This window comes from Oryctolagus cuniculus, chromosome 7, assembly GCF_051225735.1.
Source record: "Oryctolagus cuniculus isolate XC-2025 breed Fujian yellow rabbit chromosome 7, ASM5122573v1, whole genome shotgun sequence".
Lineage (NCBI taxonomy): Eukaryota > Metazoa > Chordata > Mammalia > Lagomorpha > Leporidae > Oryctolagus > Oryctolagus cuniculus.
Genome location: NC_142873.1, coordinates 157,930,086 through 157,948,206, shown reverse-complemented (window position 1 = coordinate 157,948,206; position 18,121 = coordinate 157,930,086). Strand labels below are relative to the sequence as shown.

General features: G+C 49.4%; 1 protein-coding gene across 3 annotated transcripts in view; it reads right to left on the bottom strand.

Moving 5' to 3' along the window:
* MTOR (mechanistic target of rapamycin kinase) overlaps window positions 1–18,121 on the bottom strand; it is a 133,305-nt gene that overhangs the window by 93,148 nt on the left and 22,036 nt on the right. For all 3 annotated transcript variants that reach the window (XM_008251668.5, XM_089299316.1, XM_002723353.6), the window contains exons 11-20: window positions 17,874–18,118; window positions 16,600–16,815; window positions 16,066–16,271; window positions 13,062–13,184; window positions 12,059–12,148; window positions 11,848–11,940; window positions 11,085–11,219; window positions 10,721–10,850; window positions 9,202–9,452; window positions 70–156 (exon numbers count right to left, since the gene is read on the bottom strand). In XM_008251668.5, the coding sequence (XP_008249890.1) occupies window positions 70–156; window positions 9,202–9,452; window positions 10,721–10,850; window positions 11,085–11,219; window positions 11,848–11,940; window positions 12,059–12,148; window positions 13,062–13,184; window positions 16,066–16,271; window positions 16,600–16,815; window positions 17,874–18,118 (1,576 nt within the window). The remainder of the gene's footprint in view (window positions 1–69; window positions 157–9,201; window positions 9,453–10,720; window positions 10,851–11,084; window positions 11,220–11,847; window positions 11,941–12,058; window positions 12,149–13,061; window positions 13,185–16,065; window positions 16,272–16,599; window positions 16,816–17,873; window positions 18,119–18,121) is intronic.

Sequence of the window (18,121 nt, the reverse complement as noted above, 5' to 3'; positions counted from 1 at the left end):
CCAGCCTTGTGTCTGGGCTTCCCCAGCCCCTGTGTGGATGAGCAGGCCAGAGCACCTGCATCGACTCACTCTCATGAGGGTGACGATTTCATCCATGTACGGTCTGATGTGGCTCTTCACAAAGGACACCAGCATTCCCAGCTGCTGGAACAGAAACTGAAACACAGCAGAGGACAGCAGTTAGTACCACGAGGGCTGCCAAGGTCCTGTGCTCACCCTAAATCCACGTGAGCGAATAAAGACAGCTATGGAATCAGCTTCCACACTACCCACCTACCGAGAGCAGCTTTCAAAGCCTTAGACTGGAAACCTGCAGTGGTGACGAGGGTGGGAGCTTTGCACACCAGGCTAGCCACTTCCTGTACCTCAGATAGGCTGGGACAGACCAGCTGATGTGAGCCACTCTACCAAGTGTCAGCTTTGCAACCTCCCCTTAACCTTCCTTGGCCTAGGCTCTTCAGTGGGAAGGAGGAGATCACAGGACTTACTTCACGAGGGTTAGAGGGTTAAAGGGGAAAACAAATGCAAATCACTATGACAGCGACATGAATACTGTTCAATGCTCAGTGAGTTAATTATCATTAAAAGATTTCTGGAGTCACTAAAAATTTTTAAATGGACGTGAAATTTTTAATCAACTATAAGCAAACCTTTTGTTGACTTGGTGCTATCTCATTACTATTCATTTTTTAAAAAAAATATTTATTTATTTATTTGAAAGAATTACAGAGACGGAGGGAGAAATAGAGAGATCTTCCATCTGCCCCCTAGATGGCCACAATGGCCAGGGCTGGGCCAGGCTGAAGCCAGAAGCTTCACCAGGGTCTCCCACGCGGGTGCAGGAGCCCAGTCGGGCCATCTTCTGCCGCTTCCCCAGGCCACAGCAGGAACACGTCTTCTGGAGCAGCTGGGATATGAATCAGCACCCACATTCCCTTTCTAGAACAAATGCAGTAACTCTTGACTAAGAGCATCGCAGCACGTTTATAGTAATTAACTCAATCAGTTAGGTCTTAATTAAGTCTATCTCTAAGAAACTGAGCCAGCACAGGCCTTTGGTGCAGCAGCCAAGGTGTTGCCTGGGATGCCCACGTCCCACACTGCAGTGCCTGGTGTGAGCTCTGGCACTGCTTCTGGTTCCAGCTTCCTCCTGATGAGTGCCCTGGGGGAGACAGCAGAAGACTCAAGTACTTGAGTTCCTGCCCTTATTTGGGAGACCTGAATTGAAGCCAGGAACTTAATTCAAGTCTCCCACATGGGTGGCAGGGACCCAAGAATTTGAGCTATCATCTGCTAACTCCCAAGGTCTGACAGGAACCTTGAATTGGGAGTGAAGCTAGGACCTGAATCCAGGCACTCTGATATGGTCTTAGCTTAATTTCTAGGCCAAATACCTGCCCCTAAACAGCAGTACTTTATTTCTTTTATTTTTACGTTTTTCTTTTATTTATTTATTTGAAAGGCAGAGTTGGGGGGAGTGGGGAGAGAGAGAGATAGATCCATCTTCCATCTGCTGGTTCACTCCCCAAATGGTTGCAATGGCCAGAGCTGGGCCAGGCTGAATCCAGCAGCCTGGAACTCCATCCGTGTCTCCCATATGGGTGTAAGGCCCAAACACTTGGGCTGTCTTTAAAGTTAAGATGCCCACATTCCATGTCACAATATGGTTTTGGTTCCTGGCTTTGGCTTCTCATTGCAGCTTCCACTAAAACAAATGCTGGGAGACAATAGTAACAGCTCAGGTAACTGGGTTCCTGCCACCTACATGGGAGACCTAAATTGTATTCCTGTCTCCTGGCTTTAGCCTGGCCTAATTCTGAATAGTGTGTGCATTTGGGGAATAAACCAGTGGATGGAAGCCTTCTCTATGTCTGTCTTTATCTCTCTGCCTTTGACATAAATTTTTAAAAATTAAATTTAAAAAAGTGAAGCTGATCAAGTACAGAAAAGGAAGTAAGTGATGAGTGCACAAAAGACTCAACAAAACAGGAATGCCACTGGCAGGGGCTGGAGACATAGGCACGGACACTCAGCAGGAAGAAGCTTCAGAGGCGGCACCGTGGCTGATGCTGAAGACGGCAGGTGGAGGAAGGGGCCAGAATGCAGGCAGCCTCTAGAAACTAGAAGAAGCAAAGACACAGATTCTCCCCCAGGGCTTCCAGCCAGCAACATGGAGATTTAGTCTGCTGAGAACTGTGCTGCAAGGTAGTGCAACAGTGTTATTTTAAGCCAAGAAATGTGACAATTCATCACAACAGCATGGAAATCACACAGGAAGAAGGCGTAAAGATGAGCACAGAAGCTCGACCTTGCTGGGTATGCCCTGTTCACACTACTGCTGGATATGCCCTGTTCACAGTACTGCTGGGTATGCACTGTTCACAGTATTGTTGGGTATGCACTGTTCACAGTACTGCTGGGTATGCCCTGTTCACACTACTGCTGGGTATGCCCTGTTCACACTACTGCTGGGTATACACTGTTTACAGTATTGTTGGGTATGCCCTGTTCACAGTACTGCTGGGTATGCCCTGTTCACACTACTGCTGGGTATGCCCTGTTCACAGTACTGCTGGGTATGCCCTGTTCACAGTACTGCTGGGTATGCACTGTTCACAGTACTGCTGGGTATGCACTGTTCACAGTACTGCTGGGTATGCACTGTTCACAGTACTGCTGGGTATACACTGTTCACAGTACTGCTGGGTATACACTGTTCACAGTACTGCTGGGTATGCCCTATTCACACTACTGCTGGGTATGAACCGTTCACACTACTGCTGGGTATGCCCTGTTCACACTACTGCTGGGTATGCCCTGTTCACACTACTGCTGGGTACGCACTGTTCACAGTACTGCTGGGTATGCACTGTTCAAAGTACTGCTGGGTATGCACCGTTCACAGTACTGCTGGGTATGCACTGTTCACACTACTGCTGGGTATGCACTGTTCACAGTACTGCTGGGTATGCCCTGTTCACACTACTGCTGGGTATGCACTGTTTACAGTATTGACCCTGGAACCATTTTAATGTTTTACTTAACTAAAATACAAATCAAATTCTAAAACACTCAAATGACAGTCTAAATATTGAGAATAAACCAGAACAAATGAGTTTATTAACCAAGCTGGCTGCAAACTCAGAGAAAAATAATTTCAATTGACTTTAAACACAGCATGTGAGCTACACATCCCTCATGGGATGCATCTAAGAACAACAAAAATTGGAAAAAAAAAGTCTTAAACTAGATTAAATAATCCTACTGCTGATGCGAATATTGGCCATCTATTATTCATGTGTACACAGAGTGCATGCAGCTGTGCCCCATGTACCGATGCACTGGTCATCTGTGGACTGCATACCGAAAGGGGGTCCCTTGAGACTGCTCATCCCGGCAACACAGCCCCTGCCTGTGAACGTGCACTCCATGACGTTAGCAACAACAAAACCACCAACGAAACGGTTCTCAGAATGCATCTCGTTGCTAAGCGACGACTGCCTACATTATATGTATTTTCACTAAATGAAACCAGAGCTCCTTGGAAGTGGCTATGCCCAGGCTTGAGGGAAATGTCCATAATAAGCTTAGAGTATCACTTTTTCTGCCAGAAAGCAAGAAAGCAATCACAAAGTCTCCTGGGCTATGTAAAAAGGAGACAACAGCGAAGTCCACTGGGATAATGAGACTGTGAAAAACAACAGTGCCTGCAGTGAACAGGAAGACGGAGTGTGTGTGTGTCCAGAACTCTGAGTTCTATTAATTTAAAAAAATGCTAAAAAGTCTATGAATTCACGGTGAAGAAAGGCAGGTGAGGAACGGTGCTGTTTGGAGCACCTCTGAAAGGTGGCTAGTGACAACTCACTATCTGAAAAACTGATAAACTGATTAAGGCAAAGAATCATGCATTTGTTCTGCCCTTCCTGTATAATCTACACTTCAAGTTAACTAAAGAGTTGATTTCATAAAGCGCTTTATAGATGACTTCTAGCTAACAAATCCAGAAATAATAATACAATTAGAAAAATCACCACTGTGCAGTCCCTAAACAAATAATGGATCTAGAAAACCACCATCAATGAACACAAAAACAGTTATTGGGCTGGTGGGGAACTCAATGGCTGGGTCAGGGTTACAGCACCCAAGCCGCCAGCAGGGGACCATCTAGAACACACGTGCTTACTAAAGGCTGAAACAGGATGCCTACAGTGCCATCTATTCAGTATTTTCTGTCAAAAAAAGAAAAAAGAATCTGAATCTAAATCTAATCAAGTCTGGAAACGCAACCAGTTAACAGGAAGTTAAGACACTGAGGAAACAAATACAATCAGCCAAATCCAGGATGGGAAATTTGAAAGAACACGTGACCTCGTTCTTACACAAAAGTAAGACATGAAGAAAAACAGTGGAGGGAACAGGGAAATACAGAGAAAAAGAATTAGATATATCAAACAAATGCCAGGCACAAATGAGGATTTTGATTTGCGTAAAACAAATGTTAAAAAAAAAAAAAACATTTTAGAGACAAGCAATCTGTGGACTGGTATTAAATATTAACACCAATTATTACTTTTGTGGGTGTCCTAGTTGTATTGTGGACACATGGTGGGAGTATATTTATTGGTAAAATAATGTGATATCTGGAATTTGCATTAAAATACTCCAGAGAGGGCTGGAATTGTGGCAAAGCAGGTTGAGCCACCACCTGTGATTCCGGTGTCCACTACGGGCACTGGCTCCACTCAGAAGTAGAGCCAGCTCCCTGCTGGTGTGCCTGGGGATGCAGTGAAGGATGCCACAAGTGCTTGGGCCCCTGCACCCATGTGGGAGACTCGGAGGAAGCTCCTGGCTCCTGACATTGACCCAGGCCAATCCTGGCCATTGTGACCATTTGGGCAGTGAACCACAGGATGGAAATTCTGTCTCTCCCTCTCTCTTCATCACTCTGCTATTTTTATAAATAAATAAATCTTGGGGCCAGCGCTGTGGTGTAGTGCGTTAAAGCCCTGGCCTGAAGCGCCGGCATCCCATATGGGCGCCAGTTCTAGTCCCGGCTGCTCCTCTTCCAATCCAGCTCTCTGCTATGATGTGAACCAGCAGATGGAAGACCTCTCTCTCTGTCTCTACCTCTCTCTGCAACTGTCTTTCAAATAAATAAAAATAACTCTTAAAAAAAATCTTTAGAAAAAACTCCCAAAAAAAGCATGTGTGCGTGTGCATGTGTGTGTCTGTGTGTGTGTGTTGTGAAATCACATCAACAAAATGCTACTATTTTTTGGTATGTATATAAGAATCTAATAGGGGCCGGCATCGCGTGGCAGAGTGGATAAAGCCGCTTCCTGTGACACTGGTATCCCATATAGGCGCTGGTAGGAGACCTACTTCTGATCCTGCTCCCTGTTAATGTGCCTGGGAAAGCAGTATAAGATAACCCTGGCACCCACATGGGAGACTCAGAAGAAGCTCCTAGCTTCAGGCTGTTGTGGCCAGTTGGGGAATGAACCAGAAGATGAAGAGCTCTCTCTCTCCACACCCCCCTCTAACTCTGCCTTTCAAATGAATAAATAAATTTTTAATAAAGTTAATCCAGCTATATTATATTTACAACAGACACATCTGAAACAAAAAGTCACAAATCAAGTAAAAGGAAAAGAAATAGATACACACTTCAAAAAAGAGCAAGTGCAATTATATTAAGTAAAATAAATTTTATGGTATTAATCAAGATAAAAAGGATCATTTCATAATGATATGTCATTTTATAATGATAAGAGATTCAATTTTCCAGAAAGATGGTTTGAAATTTGTATGCACTAGTAATATACCTTCAAAAATATATAAAACAGAATTGGCTAAACTGTGAGAAACTAATAAACCCACCATGGTTAAGAGAGATTTTTATCACAGTTCTCTTGGTAATTGATACATGAGGCAAACAAAAATTAACAAGGACACGAAGACCTGAGCACACTAAGTAGTGGGGTCGATCTAACCATGTTCAAGCACAAGCCTGCGCAGGACATCACAAATGCGCACGGTTCTCAGGCACAGGAGCTGATGAAAATCAATCACGACAACCCCAGTAAGGCAGTTTCAGCAGATAGCCGGGAATCACAGATACAGAGCAAATAAGACAGCGATCAATGTCAGACACAACTTTACAGACGCAAGACCCACTTCTGAATAACTCAAGGTGAAAGAAGAAATCCTAGCAAATGTTAGAAATTACGTCCGTCTGAACAATAACGAAAATACTGTTATCACTCAGCAATAAAAGATGTCCACTGAACTACTGGTACACGCTACACCAAAGAAGCCAGACACAGAAGACAACGTTTTCTATGATCAAAATTTTATGAAATGTACAGAAAAGGCAAATCTATAGAGAAGAGAAGTAGAAGACTGGTCACCTACGGATGGGGGAGGAACGGGAAAGACTGCAGATGAACAGTCTTCCCGTAGGAGTGACGGAAACTTTCTAAAATTAGACTGCTGGTGACTGTACAACTCTTCAACTATGTTAGAAATCAATGAATTTTAAATTTAAGAAGAGTGAGTTTTATGGTGTGTAAATTTCATTTCAATAAAAAAAATTTTTTTTTTTTTGACAGGCAGAGTGTACAGTGAGAGAGACAGAGAGAAAGGTTTTCCTTTGCTGTTGGTTCACCCTCCAATGGCCGCTGCGGCTGGCGAGCTGCGGCCGGCGCACCGTGCTGATCTGAAGGCAGGAGCCAGGTGCTTCTCCTGGTCTCCTGTGGGGTGCAGGGCCCAAGGACTTGGGCCATTCTCCACTGCACTCCCTGGCCACAGCAGAGAGCTGGCCTGGAAGAGGGGCAACCGGGACAGAATCCGGTGCCCTGACTGGGACTAGAACCTGGTGTGCCGGCGCCGCAGGCGGAGGATTAGCCTAGTGAGCCGCGGCGCCGGCCTCATTTCAATAAAATTTGAAAACCATTTGGAATGCAGCTAACCAGTACCTGCAGTGAAATTTGCAGCCCTAACAGATTACACGAGCAAAAAGGAAAGAATGACAATTAATGACCTAATTTGTCAACTAACAAGCTGCTTCTAAGGAGCAGAAAAAAGAGGAGGAAAGTAGTAACAGACCAGATTAATGAAATAGAAAATGAAGTCACAAAAGACAAGAACACAGCCAAATATTGGTTGAAAAAAAATACCATGGTAAATCTCCAGCACCAAATTAAGGTTGGAGCTAGTGTTCTGGTGCGTCAGGTTAGGCATCCCATGCTGGAGTGCTAGTTCAAGTCCCAGCTGCTCCCCTTGGGATCCAGCTTCCTATTAACGTGCCTTGGAAGGCAGCAGATGATGAGTACCTGGGCCCCTGACACCCATGTGGGAGACCAGGATGGAGTTCCGGCTCCTGGCTTTGGCCTGGCCCAGACCTGATATGGCCATGCGGGGAGAGAATCCTTAGAGATCTCTCTGTCTTGCTCTATCTCTGTTACTTTGTCTTTCAAATAAATAAATAGCCTTTAAAAAAAAATTAAGGTAGAAGAGAATGTGTAAACAACCTAATAACAACAAATTTTATCACTTAGATAAAGCAAAGAGTTTGACAGAAAAGATGTGACCATGGGCCATCACAGAAGGTTAAGCCTCCGCCTGCAGTGCGGGCATCCCGTATGACTGCCAGTTCAAGTCCCGGCGGCTCCACTTCTGTTCTAGCTCCTTGCTAATGGCCAGGGAAAGCAGTGGAGGATGCTCCAAGTTCTCGGTCCCCTGTACCCATGAGGAGACTGAGAAGAGGCTCTTGGCTCCTGGATTGAGCCTGGCCCTGCCCCAGGCATAGTAGCCATTTGGGGAGTGAACCAATGAATGGAAGATCTCTCTCTCCCTGTATTTCAAATCAATAATAAATAAATCTTTAAAAAAAAGTGACTAAAACTGTCTCAAGAATCTCTAAAAAGGTGCTAGTGTTGTGGCATAAGAGGTAAAGCTGCACCTGTGGCAACAGCAGCCCATATGGGCGTCAGTTCATATCCCGACTGCTCCACTTTCAATCCAGCTCTCTGCTGTGGCCTGGGAACAGCAGCAGAGGATGGCCCAGTGTTGGGGCCCTGGCAGCCACGTGGGAGACCTGGAAGCAGTTCCTGGCTTCAAGTTTCAGCCTGGCTCAGCACTAACTGCTACAGCCACGTGGAGAGTGAGCCAGTGGATGGAAGGTCTCTCCGTGTCTCTGCCTCTCTGCAACTCTGACTGTCGGACAAATCTTTTAAAAAATAATTTCTAAAACGCAACTGCTGTTGTTGTCAGTGGGTTAAAGCTGCCACCTACAATGCTGGCATCCCATATGAGCACTGGTTCCAGTCCTGGTTGTTCCACTTAGGATCCAACACTCTGCTAATGTGCCTGGAACAGCAGCAGAAGATGGCCCAAGTGCTGGGCCATCTTTCTAAAAAGATACTATTGCCTCTAGAGGTATATAAGTTGATAATATGATCACAGAGGGAAAAACAATTAATTCAAATGTCTTTAACACTGTGTCCGACTGTAAGCCCTCAGCAGTGTGTGCTCTAAGGAGAGCGGGACCTGCTGAGCCCAACACAGCAGGTCTGCGTAGATAGTGTTATGTGCACAGCAATGAGGCAGCACTTGCACGTGCTGCGGTTCAGAGAAAGAGGACAGAGAGCAGGAGTGAGACGGGAGTCAAGGGGGATTCCTCTTTATAGAAAAAATGCCCGGTAGTAACGCAGAAGTGACAGAACCGGAAGTCGTCATTCTGCAACCACCAGTGTGGTAGCTGACTCAGGCAAGGATCATCAACAGACGCTAAAGTACTGGGTGAAAGACAGTTGGGAAACAGGACAGTGGCCAGACTCCGAGCGTCACCCCAGAGATCACTGATGAGTGACAGGAGAAAAAGCAGAGCTCTAACAGGCGCTGCACCGGCTTCTGTCAGGAGGGTTCGCGATGCAGAGTGCGGGACACACAGCCGGACTGAGCTCCAGACCGCTGAGAATGACCATGCTGCCTCTCCCGCGGCCATTCACCTTTTGGTCATCTTAGGGGCAACCAGACACTGGACAGACAGAGCTGCCTGTACACGCGGGCGTCGGGGGCAAGCGGAGGAAAGGCAGCGGGCTCGAGAGCAAGCAGAGGGCGTTACCAGGAGGCAGAGCTGGAACTTCTGCGCCTGTGGCACAGAGCAGAGAGGGGAGGGCTACGGTTCTGGGTACTCACTTCCCGGATGGCCCCGTCACAGACTCGAATGACATTCAGGAATGTGGGCATGACCTGGGGCAGGAACTGCACACACTTGAGCCCCAGGGACTTGAAGATGAAGGTGATGGCCTGGACAACCATGGTGTGATGATGAGACAGAGACTGGTCTCGGAAGATCCGCATCAGGGCCACCATGGACACAGCAGGGTAGAACTCGTCCAGAGGCAGGTTTCCCATGTTGACCAGCATTTCACTGGTGCTGTAGTCAGCTAGGACGAAACGACGGAGCGAGTCACCAGGTGTATGTGACAGGACCCTGCCTTGGGCAGACCAAGGTGAACAGCAAACAAGAACCTCCTGACAGAATCAGCATTCCCCTCTCTCTCCCTGGTACAACGTTCTAACACCATCGGGAAAACAGGGTCTGCTAGGAACAATGAATAGCCTCTCACCCTCAAGGACTAAATGGTGTTTGGCTTTTCTACTACCTAAACCACCAACGCCTAAAACAGTACATGAAGAGTTTTCTTTAAATTGCTATGTTTAATTCAGCTTCTTACCAGCACAGTTCTGAAACCATCAATAGGAACAATTACACCCCAAATGAAAGTAAAGAGAATTAAATTGGGCAAACATCTGTTCAGCAGCTTGTTCCCCTCGGGAATCCACACGAGTGGGCAGGCAAATGCGGCCTGGCTGAACAGCAAGGACCTCAAGGACTCTGCCTGAGGGAGGTAAGAACCAGAACAAGTCAGGAGCAAGAACACCTGGAGGGACATGGTTCAGGCCCTGCTCTGGATAACATCACCGCTGCACCTCTGTAATACACACAAGGAAAACACAAGTGGAAGAAGCAATATGGTCCCATCTACAGAGTTTAGAAACAAACTATTTTGTTTGGGGAAAGTAACACTCTGTTGGAATAGTTGGAAGAGCCACCGTTGACCTTAACTTTCAAAAACAGGCCTGTTCCCCGCCCCACCAAGGGCAGGGGGCTAAGTCCAGAAGACTTTTCTTGCATCCCATCCCCGATTCCACTCTCAGCTGTCAAAAGGCAATGGGGCTTTAGGGCCCATTGATGGTTTCAGATGGAAAAAGAGCCCTGGATTTCTGATTGCTTCTTGTTTTCCTACACCCCTGGGTCTTGCCTTAGCTTTCCTCACCAATGAAACAGGAAGAGTAAATTTTATCCTCTTTTCCCTTGGGTGCCTTAGGACTACAAGGCATCAAAGAAGCACTAACAAAGAAGGAGTGATGAGCAGAGGTGATGGGGTGGTAATTCGTATCCCTTATTGGCACCAAGAGAGCAGACGTAGCCTGTTCGGCCTTGACAAAGAATAGGGACATGGGGGGGACTCTGGCCACGCTAGGAGCAGCATCCTCCCTGGGATTCAAGAGGAAATTACTTTTAATTCAAACGTTGCAAGATGTGCCAATATCCTCTAATTTCACAGTTCTAGCCCAAGACTCTGAAGCCAGCACTGCGGGCTTTCTAAGCTGGGAACGTGCAAGTGTCTCCTAGTTCCCTCCCACTTACAGGAATCCTGGCTGGACTTGGACTCTGACAGGCTGACGGCAGATGCGTCCCGGGACTGGTCAATCATGCCGATGTTCACCTTGTGCTTGTAGGGGTCCAGAGCCCCCAACAGCCCCAACACACGGATGGCCTAGGCAGGAAGGGGAGGGGAGAGACTCGTCACACCTCTGATCACAACAGGTCTCAGGGGAATTCCTCTGGTGCTGCTCAGTCCCCGGTCCACACACAACTCAACAGCTGCATGAACAACACTGAGAAGGCCACAAGCCTGCAGGCCGCTGTCAGAGCACGCTGGTGCCAGCAGCTGCTCTCCCTCCATTCCCCCAGGGAAGTGCAGGGAGACCCAGTGTGCCCTGTTCCCTACCTCTCTCCGTGTACCCTGATTCTGCTCAGTCTTCAGGAAATTCAGCAGCACCTCAAGCAAAGTGGGGTACTTCCTATAGGGCTCCACGACATAGCCAGTGCTGGCCACCAACTGTCCCAGGGTCCACAGAGCCACCTGGATGGGCAGAAGACCCCAAGTTTCTTAAGTCAGAATGAGAACAAGCACAGTGTACTCTGTATATAACAACCCCAATGAAGTACCACCGGTTATTTCAAGATGTGTCCAGCAAATGTATTAACCACGAACAGAACTCCTGAGAGGACATCAAAATAAGGCTACTCAATATAAACCTACAGCAACCACCGGATTAAAGGAAGAGAACACGCCCACCTTTCTCAAAGGAAACACAGTTCCTCCTATCCCAGAGGTTCATGGGATTCCCAGGAGACTGACTGCTCCTAGTTTTAGTCAGTCTAATAACATGTGACAGATGCGGAAGCAGAGCCAGCTGGGCATGAGCTGAAGCTCTGTGCCCCACAGGCAGTTACCACGGCCTTCTTTTCCCCTGGGAGCTGGGAAGAGGCTCGACCTGCACAGAGGAGACGGCGCTGGCCAGCTCTGGCACTGCTGCAGGGGCCTCTGGGTCAGGATGACGGCTACTTCTGGGTCCTGGTGCTACTTTTTCTGCATCTGCTGCGTGCCAGGCACTGTGCTAGCCACTGGCAGAGGAGACTCAGGCAACTCAAGAGAAACCGGCCCCTGGCACCCCAGGGGCTACCTGACCAGGAAGGGTGGCACTCACCTGCCTCTTGGCCAACAGGGAGGAGTCCTGGAGCATGTCCATGATGATGATGAAAAGCTCGTCAACCCACTTCCTCATTTCCAGGCCACTAACCTGCAGGAGGAAGATGATGCGGTGTTTAGGATTAGCAATGTTGGCCTTAGGAAGCACGTGACTTCTTCAGAGGTTAAACAGTTTCTTCCCATCCTATGAAAGAAGTCTGTCCTCTTACTTGAGCCAGTTCTCCTATTGTGGCCAAGACATTATTGATCACACCTGGGTTTGGATCAGGATCTGGGTCTTTCAATTTCAAAATTAAAGCCTAGGGAAGGAAGGTATGAGAAAACAAGTACAGATTAGGATCTACTAGAAACCTTTTACGTAAGTAAAATTTACCCCAGAGAACATCCCTGCCCTGAATAAATCACTTCTAGAGAACTGATGAATCCAAGACTTCTGCAGTGTGGATTCACAAACCTTTACCCACACCGAGTTCTAGTCAAACATGTGACAGAACACGTTTAAACAATTTCCCACATCTCCTCTGAACTATATCCTGTGAGGATTTGTCCAGATGCACAAGTCACAAAGGACTTTACATCACTCTCTTGTATTCAGATTTGAAGACGGCTTCAGATTTTCAAAAATTAACTTTTATTTATTTGAAAAGCAGAAAGACAGAGAGACCAACCTCCATCTGCTCGTTTACTCCCCAAATACCCACAACATCCAGGGCTGGGCAGGCCGAAGCCAAGACCAGAAATGCAATCTAGATCTCCCACGTGGCTGGCAGGGACACTCACCTGCGGCCTACCACAGTGTGCATTACCAGGAAGCTGTAGGCAGGAGTGGAGCTGGGGCTGAACCCAGCACTGACAAGGGATGCAGGTGTTCCAAGTGGCATCCTAACTGCTACGCCAAGTGCTGGCCCCGATTTCAGACTGTGAATCTCATTTTCCCTTCATTTTGGGGGGAGCTATTTTATGCTGCTATTCTCCGCGTCTCCCCGCACATTCGAGAACCTGCCTGAAGCATGCCTTAGCTCTTCTAAGGAGAGCACTTTCCTGCAGGGGTGAGAGTCCTGGTATTCTTTAACTGAAGGTGCTTGATGTGGCCTTTGCCCCAGCTTGGGATCAAAGCAATGGCCCATTTGTCCAGTGCACTAGTGAGCATGCAGCCCTCCTGTGTCCCAGACAACCCAGAGAGGAAGCGCTGCTCTGTCTCTTGCGCGTTACCTTCAGAATAGGCTCCATGTAGGGGCGGATGAGTCGGGGGGCGTTCGAAACCAGGTGTCCCAGCATGCGGGCACTCTGCTCCTTGATTCTCCCAATGCCGCTGTGCTCCAGCTCTGTCAGGATCTGTGGGAAGAAAGGTTCATTACGGCAGAGGCTCTTCTAGAAGGAACTATGTGTCAAATGGGAAAACGTGACAGGGAACCAGAAGGAACCAAGCCTCTGTGACGGATAAAGCAGTGCTAGATACTGACTAAGCGAGAGCCATGTCTGCAGCTGGCGGGACAGCGGGAACACAGCTACGCCTGGAGACCAGCCCTGCCACCTTCACGTCCCTTCTACAGCACAGCCGTTCAGGGCAGCACCGTCACAGAAAACAGAAAACCAAGGAGAGCTGTGAGTAGGCCTTTGTGGAAACGAGTAATGAAGGGAGGGCTCCTGGGGAGAAAAATCTTTGTCCAGAGAGCAAACCAGTAAGAGGGTCTATAAATGAGACAAAGGAATCAAAGATCAGTGAGAACAGCTAGGACACTGAGAAACGCTGACACTCCACAGCCATTTCGGGCACAGCAAGACAAACCCACGTGGGCAGGGATCACATCCATGGCGTCCCCTGAGCCTTACTGACCAGAGATAATGTGTTTGTTCTGCCTGACATCCTTAAAATACCAGCAAGTCGGCACACCGTGCTCATGGTGATACAGAGACGACGTAACACAGACAGACTTCTGGATAGCTGACGCTGCCGGAAGGAAACCTAGGAGCAGTAAGGGAAGTCAATGTGCCAAAACGCAGGTTAGCAGAGGAGCCCGCAACGAAACACACACCCGTGATGGGCTCACTCACAACTTCCTGAGGTGCAAAGGCAACGTGCATTCGGCTGGAACGACTCCTGTCTTCTCCAGGCTAGCAAACACAGCAGTGTCAGGTTGGGCAGCGGCAGTGGTACAGCCCTCAGCCACAAGCTGGCCACTCCGCAGTGCCAGCTGCGGCCAGGCTACAGTGTTCAGCAGGTGAGGTACATTACACGCGTTTCCAACTTCCTTTCCACTTACGATGAGCTTAATGGGAGAAACCTGTCCTAAGCTGAGGAGCATTTGTATTATATTTTGTCTTGGGTTGCCCATTTATTAACTCTGATTTTTTTGGATCCTGTTGCCAGACAGGCCTTTTCCCTCAGTGAGAGCAGCCAGCAGTCCAAGGAGACCCACAGGGATAAGAGATGGCCGACTACGAGGAAACGTGCCCCAGGGAGCGGGGCACAACTTTCCAGGTGGTGCACTGCCAGAACAAGGACGCCAAGTTCACGTCCAGAGCCACAGAGCCTTGCAGCCCCTAATAACACAACTAAGACCTCAACGAAAAGCCAAGACTTTACCCAAGCGTGAAATCATGAGATTCGGTCTTGGAGAATCTATGCTTAAGCCTGAAAGGAACACTGCTGGAACCCTGACACTTCAAGGACTGTTCAGTGCCTGACAGACTCCCTCAGCACACTTCAGCTTCCGTGGGATCGGGAACCTCGGTGGCCTGACAGCTTCCCATCAGCGTCAGGATGCAGAACACGGCTGCTCTCTTCACTGCTGCTTCCCAGTGCCCAGCGGCACCGGGGCGTGCAGGTGCTCAGCCTGCTGACGGAGTGAGTTTTCACAGCAGGTGTTTCTGTAGCAAACTCAGCACAATCCAAGCTGGCAGGTTCAAAACGGTTTCTTTTCTTTCCCAAAGCCTTCGGTGGTGTTTTTTTTGTTTTGTTTTTTTTTTTGGACAGGCAGAGTGGACAGTGAGAGAGAGAGACAGAGAGAGAAAGGTCTTCCTTTGCTGTTGGTTCACCTCCAATGGCTGCCACGGCTGGCGCGCTGCGGTCGGTGCACCGTGCTGATCCGAAGGCAGGAGCCAGGTGCTTCTCTGGTCTCCCATGGGGTGCAGGGCCCAAGCACTTGGGCCATCCTCCACTGCACTCCCTGGCCACAGCAGAGAGCTGGCCTGGAAGAGGGGCAACCGGGACAGAATCCGGCGCCCCGACCAGGACTAGAACCCGGTGTGCCGGCGCCGCAAGGTGGAGGATTAGCCTAGTGAGCCGCGGCGCCGGCCGCCTTAGGTGTTTTAAAAAGACTTAAAATGATGCAGGCCATCCTAATGTAGGCCAGCAGGCAGACATAAATCATTAGGCTAAAACCAGAAGTGCCAGCGTAAGTACAATTTTCTAATTTGTTGATCAATGATATAATTTACAGCTACTTTAATTATGATAAATTGTAACTAAACAGCATTTCTCTAGGGTGAGTTACATGTATTAATGGTTTCCTATGTTTAAGTTCCTCACCTGTCCTGAACGTGTGTATTTCAGAAGAAACCATGGGAGGGTCAGGACGCAGAGCAGGGTGGGGAGGAGTGGAGGAGAGGGACAGGAAATGACAGGGGGGCTCCAGGACACCAGGAGAGCGTGGGAGTAACTTGCAGCTGAAAGGGCGGGTCCACACACAGCTCATAAGGAGGCCGAGAACTTCCTCGGGGAGATGAAGACAAAACTTAAGGAACCAGGTTTTGGCGGGAACGGAAAATCCTAGCAGAACTAGCGGCAATGCCAACCTGGATCTACTTCAAGCTGAGCCTGGCACCGCACATTACATGAGGTAAAGGCCAGGGAGCACAGACCAGGCGAAGACCATGGGAAGGAAGGCTGGAACCGCTCTCTTTGTCAAGAATAGGGCCTAGCCCCCACACGACAGGCAGGAGTGGAGGACAGGAGGACGACAGGAGGACTGAGCTTGTTAGCACGCGAAGGCCAAGAGATGGAATGCCGGTGACTGGCCAGGGAGGAGACAGAGCTGTCGAAGCTGTGGGAAGTATCTGGGAGTTACTGACCAGAGGCTCAGAGGGGATGAGCTGTCACACCGCAGCGATGGAGCCGGGAACGCGTGGGCCCTTGCAGCCGGATGTGGCTCTCCCGGGGCTCTGGTCCCTCCCTCCCCCTCCACCCTCCGCCCACTCCTTGCTCGGTTCTCACCTGGATGAGCATCTTGCGCAGGAAAGGCATGACAAAGGCCGGGTTCATGCTGCTGAGCCGGCCCACAGTGCAGATGGCCAGCTCCCGGATCTCGAACACCTGGTCATTCAGGGCCACAAACAGCGCCTGCAAATTCTCTGCCTGGGCCAGGTGAGCGTCGAAGCGCTCATCCAGGGATGCCAAGACACAGTAGCGGATGTCAGGGTCTGTGAAAGCAACGGAGCCTGTGAATCCCTCTTCACGGTCCCAGCCCTTCAGTCCTGTCCCACTGTCCACCTGCACTGCCATCGCCTCCTGGGAGGACTCGACACCCTTCTCCATCTCACTGTCATTCTCTTCTCTACTCGCAGGAGTAAGAGAATTGAAGACAGACGATCTCGCGCTTACGGGCTGGGTAGCCAAGCCTTGACAGAACAACCCAACACCAGTTGCAGAGGCTGAAGACCTCTAGAGAGGCCAGGTGATCAAACTGGCCACTTCCAGCTGCCCCGAGCTCCTGCACTCCCCAGACCGCGTCCGTCTCGCAAGCTTTACCAGGATCTGTTATCCCGACCACGAGCAGCTTGCTGAGCACGTCTGCCACCACCTGCACTGCCGTCTGGCTAACCACGTGTGCGTGGCCGCTGATGAGGTGGATGGAGGGGGTGAGCAGACGCGAGCAGGTGCGGGCAGCTTCCATGCGGATCTCCTTGTGCTCACTGTTCAGGAAATGATCCGCACAGTGGCGAACAAACTGGGTCAGAGAGTGGCCTGGATACAGAGGCAGAGAGGAAACAGAATAAACACTACCGCTTCAGATAGGTGGGCTGACACCTGCTAGCTGCATTTTCTATTTGTGGCTTCTCACGGACAGAAAGGCAGAAGGGGGTAGGAAAAGGAGCAGGGAGACGAGATGAAGGTAGCCTGGACCCTGACCCTTTCCATATTTCCTTCAAAGTGTGAATGATTGCGTTTTATTCTGACACAATCCATTACACTCCCAGAGCGGAAAGTGATTCTTGACCAAACTGATCCTGCCAACTTTAGTTCTCAGATTTAAATGCTAAAAAGAGAGCTTGATATAGCTGGGTTTAAACACAGCTACTTTCTATGTATTAAAAACAATCACGGTGGGAGTTGATCACTCGAAGTAGAACAGTCTCAACAGGGAAGGCCCAAGCAGCACAGACGCTGGGCTGCACGTTTGGCCCTCTTGTCCTTGCTAGTTTCTGTGTGGTCTTGACCAATATTACCACATGATACTAAAGTTCTGAATTACTCGCTTTTTCTCCTGAAATCTCCCAGAGGTATTAATATGGCTTTATCTGCAACTTAGAATTCCAGGCTGAACCACCCAGCACAGCACTCAGACATCATACCGCCACCGGCATGGACACGCCCAAAGCCCTGCTGGTGCACCTGAAGCACTGAATGCCACCTCCGCCACGAGAAGTGGGAGGTGGGTGGGGGCGCGACACGTGGGAGGTGGGTGGGGGTGTGACACGTGGGAGGTGGGTGGGGGCGCGACACGTGGGAGGTGGGTGGGAGGCGGCCCTGACTTCTCCCTCTCCGAGGCATGATTTCCCTGGATCGATGCATACTCTTCCTGACCCACACCTGTCCCCAAGTGCAATATGGGACACAGAACTGAACAACAGGAATGAGTGATCCACGTAGAGTCTGCGCAGGATGAGCCACTACGGAGTCAGCAGCCAGGAGCCCTGTCTGCAGGACCCTGGGAAGACACAGGAACTCCAGGCAGGCTCGGCCCTCTGGAGAGGGTCGCAGCATCACTTGCTTTCTTGGCAGCAGCCCCTCCACGTCTTTACCTTCAAATTCGAAGCTACCAAGGGTCCGGAGGGCGAGAGTGATGCTGCCCACATCGCTGGCCTCGGGCAGGGTGTTGAGCCCGGGGGAGGCCAGCTGGTGGGCCAGGCCCTTGGGCATGCCTGGGTGTCGGAGAGGTTTGTGCATAAGGACCAGGGACAGCATCTTCAGGAGCCCGTCCTGGATGTCCTTCTTCAGCTGCGGGATCTGGCGGCTCAGGTCGTAGAGCACAGCAGTGAGCGCCGGGCTG